Below are 4489 nucleotides of genomic sequence, written 5' to 3'. Positions count from 1 at the left end.
GGTTCGTTTCTTTAGGAACTTTAAAGCCCTGGAAATGCGTCTGAAACATCTACGATCCAATGTCAACATGTTTTGTCCACTCAACTGTGTTATCCATGAGTACTGCAATGAATTGGTCACAGTATTTGGTAAATTGTCATAGTCGTGATAAACAGTGATGAGTGATATACAAGTATACTGTGTTTATTATCAGACATTTTCACCTGAAGCAAAAGAAAACGTTTTTGTTTTTTTTTACACATTAGCCATTTTCATTAATTTTCAGTGACCCTTCTCTCCTCCTTACGCACACACACACACACACACACACACACACACACACACACACACACACACACACACACACACACACACGCACACGCTCATGCACACGCGGCTGCTCTTGGCTATAATGTATCCAAGAGCCTTGTGCCCGCCCCACAACGGGTCTGGTGTGACGGATGGACAGGTAGATACAAGTATCATGATATTAATCTGACTCCCCCCCCCCTCCCCCTCCCCCCTCCCTCCTCCCTCCTCCCTCCCCCCCCAGCGGCGCAGGGTGAGGAGCGGGAGTGTGCGTACACGGAGCAAACACAGCAGTGGGGCGTGGACCGGGTGCCGGGGTCCGAGGGCCGCGTCTCCCCGGAGAACACCACAGTGCGGTGCGCCAACGCCGGCCACTGCTACGGCCTGTGGGCGAAGAGCCAACCCGGGGAGGTGCGCCCGGTCAAGCAAGGTACCGGTCACGCTGCCACTGGCGCTACCGTCCGCATCCTTATCACGATCATCACTAGCGTCGTCGTCGTAATCACCACTGTCACTACCATCCTCATCATTATCACTATCATCACTAGCATCATCATCATAATCACCACTGTCACTATTGCTACCATCCTCATCAGCATTACCACTATCATCACTAGCATCATCATTATCACCACTATCTCCATCACTACCATCATCATTATCACCACCACTGTCACCATCATCATCATCATCACTATCACTACCATCATCATTATCCCCACTGTCACTATCACTACCACCATCATCATTATCACCACTATCTCTATCACTATCATCATTATCACCACTGTCACTATCACTACCATCATCATCATTATCCCCACTATCTCTTTCAGTACCATCATCATTATCACCACTATCACTATTACTACCATCATCATCAGCATTACCACTATCATCACTAGCATCATCATCATTATCACCACTGTCACTATCATCATTACTATCACTATCACTACCATCATTATCACCACTGTCATTATCACCACTATCACTACCTCTGTCACTACCATCATCATTACCACCACCCTCAACATCATCATCATAACCACAACTATCACTACCCTCATCATCATTACCTCCACTATCACTACCCTCATCATCATTACCACCACTATCACTACCCTCATCATCATTACCACCACTATCACTACCTCTGTCACTACCATCATCATTACCACCACTATCACTACCTCTGTCACTACCATCATCATTACCACCACTATCACTAGCATTATCCCTACCAGTATCACTACCTCTATCACTACTTACTACTTACTATTACCATCATCTACTAAGGAAACTTTTAAACGATTCAAGTATTCAGTAAAACATGAAATTCTCTTCACCCACCAACTTGTAGTTGTCATGATGGGGCCCACAGGCGTCATTTCTTATCACAACAATAGTGGATATTATTATTCTATTATTATTATAGTGGATAATCTCACACACCAATCAGGATTGTCACGCCGGAACTAATGTTTGTTCTAAACCCCCAAATCCCGTTACTCAACGTCTGGTTTATTTTTGACAAAAAAGGTTCTTTTATTTATTATTCTACATTGTGTGTGTGTGTGTGTGTGTGTGTCAGGATGCTGGGGCCAGGGCGATCACCAGCAGGATTGCCGCGACGACAGTTGCGTGGCGACCAACGTGCAGATCCTCAACGGGACGTTCCACTTCTGCTGCTGCGGCAGCGACATGTGCAACCTCAACTTCACCGAGGACCTCACGCCGCCCAGCCCCACCACCGCCCAGCCCATCCGTGCGTAACGTACCGCACGCACAAACACGCACGCACAAACACACACACACACACACACACACACACACACACGTACCACGCACACAAACGTGTGCACTCACGCACAGCACTGCTCAGCCCATCCATTTTGAGGGACTTCTTTCTCGGCAGCGGCGGAATTTCACTTTGCTCCGGTGTAGCAACCAATTCACTACAGCAGAAGATAAACAGAGAAGCGCACTCCAGGTAATATCAGTCCGCCGCTGCCGTAGCTTTCTTCCAACTACAGGGATTATAAACTAAATGCAATGCGATGCAAGGGTAGTTTTATTTCTAACATTATTCTATCAACACAGACATTTACATCGATAGTCTGCCGTTATAATTGGTTTGCCTCGGGTGTACTTTGGAGTGGGTAAAATGGCTTTATTGGCAGGCTAGCAGTTACCCTCGACTTGCTCTAGCCTAGCACCAGCGATTTCTGCAACTAGAAGGACTGAAAAGTGTTGAAAACGGTCTCCAATGATAAATAACACACTGGCTCACTTGGAAATGAGCTCCGATGTCCAAAATTCCGAACTACCCCTTTAAGACCTACATGGTGAATAACACCTTCTGTTCGGTATCTTTCTCAAACATAACAAACCAGATGTGATTGTAACCGGCGATTATTTTCATGTGCAACTTCAGTTGCTAAGTTACAAGTATGTGTACCGCTACACCCCTAATGCGAACACACTCCTTTCAAGTCTCCATCTCACACACACACACACACACACACACACACACACACACACACACACACACACGCACAAAAGTACAAATTGCCTGAGGTGGTCTTTTCTCCATATAGCCGCATTATAAATGATTTTGCCGTTTCTTATGTAAACCGATTCGCACATAGGGGTCAAAGGTCACATCATTAGAACGAGGGCCCACGGGGGGCCACAGCCCCCACGCCTCCCAGCTCGCATGCGTGCACGTTAGTCCGTGTGGGCAGTCTTGGCTATGAACACGGCCTCGCGGCTATACAGGGCGATGGCAAGTGGTAAATCTGTAATGATTCGGATTGGCTGAATGTAAGATGAATTGATTTAGCAACGTGAGGGCCATTTGTGGACCACTTTTGGTTTAGTTTCTGTGGATTTCTAAATTGATTGCTTTTCGTGTCTGCGCCACGGACCAGGCGAGCGCATTTGATTTTAAATAGAGTTTAAATCGCCTCGGGAACCTTGGTGACCGCTATTTTCTGTAGATCATTTATCCGTACGTCTGTGTTATTTATCACCACAGGCTAAATGTGTTTAACGGGAGAAAAAATCGGACAGAGCATTCAAAGAGTCAAAATTGTAATCGCCGGTCGCCGCCCTTAATGGAAACGTCGCCTTGCGAAGAAAGTTTTTTTCGGTCGAGAAACGTAAACACGCCGCACGTTTCCTCCCGATGTTTTCACCTCAAACCAATCCTCAGGGGGGGGGGCCGTTGTTATCCAATTCACTTTCTCGCTCTCTCTTCGGGTGGGCTTTCACGAAGAGTTCACGAGCCCTTTTTTATTCGGAGAATCCATCGTGTCCCGGCCTCCTCTCCTTCAGCTGTTGATCGGATTAACCGCCTTTTTTAATTTATTTTTTTAAAGGCGGCAGGGGGGGGGCTTTTATTTCCCTCCGGGGTCCTTGTTAATTCGGAATCCCCCCTCGTCTGTCACCGTCCTCCGTTTTTGTCATGTTTTTCTTTTTGCGCTCTGCGCTCTAAACTGCTCCTCCTCTAATTAGGTCAGCGGAGGAGGGGGGGGGGGGGAAATAACATTACACGGAGAGATGAAAACCCTGACGACGAGTGAGCCGGAAGATTGCCGGACGGCGTAAATCGGGGAAATAATTGAGGTGGCGCAAAAAAAAAAAAAAAAACGGGGCACGGAACAATCGCAGGGAAGAGAGAAGAGAGAGCGGGAAGCCACGGAGTCAGATGGAGGAGGAAGAAAATTATGTTTTTGGAAATGACCAGGCTGAACAACCTTTTCACAACCCACTCCTTTAAACTCCCCGACACTTACTCACACGCTCTCACGCGCCCCGTGTTCTCCGTCGGCGATGGCTCCGAGTGGTTCCGTGCTGCTGTCGGCTGTCCATTAGAGCGACGGATTGCGGGGAAAAGTGAACCGGAATGCGCCGTTAGTCACAGATGAGCCGGCAGCAGCGTTGCATTGTGGGCATTGTGAGTGTGGGCGTGAAGAATGTGGTCGGCGCGCTATTCATTTCGGTTCGGGGTGTGTGGAAACGCGGCCCGGTTTCCGTGGCGACGAGGCCCCCCGGGCGGAGCGGCGTCTCTTCCTTCCTGTGCTCCAGGAGAAGGAAGTCCGACCGAGGGCCCGCCGCCGCTTTGAAGGCGGTTTGCGCAACAGTGAGACGGCTAGGCCTTCAGACACACACACACACACACACACACACACACACA

At 48.3% G+C, this 4489-nt stretch overlaps 1 protein-coding gene across 1 annotated transcript; it reads left to right on the top strand.

The window, feature by feature from the left end:
• Window positions 1-391: 391 nt before the first annotated feature.
• Window positions 392-2066, top strand: LOC311373371 (bone morphogenetic protein receptor type-2-like; the record flags this gene model as incomplete). Its single annotated transcript, XM_084490135.1, has 3 exons — window positions 392-431; window positions 533-718; window positions 1883-2066. 3 exons carry the CDS (start codon window positions 392-394, stop codon window positions 2062-2064), a joined length of 408 nt encoding a protein of 135 aa, XP_084346261.1. The 3' UTR covers window positions 2065-2066.
• Between the last annotated feature and the right edge of the window lie 2423 nt (window positions 2067-4489).

This window comes from Micromesistius poutassou (assembly GCF_964030765.1).
Source record: "Micromesistius poutassou genome assembly, contig: SCAFFOLD_1994, whole genome shotgun sequence".
In the NCBI taxonomy this organism is placed as follows: domain Eukaryota; kingdom Metazoa; phylum Chordata; class Actinopteri; order Gadiformes; family Gadidae; genus Micromesistius; species Micromesistius poutassou.
Note: the sequence above shows the minus strand (reverse complement) of the source record. Positions and strands in the feature narration are given on the sequence as shown.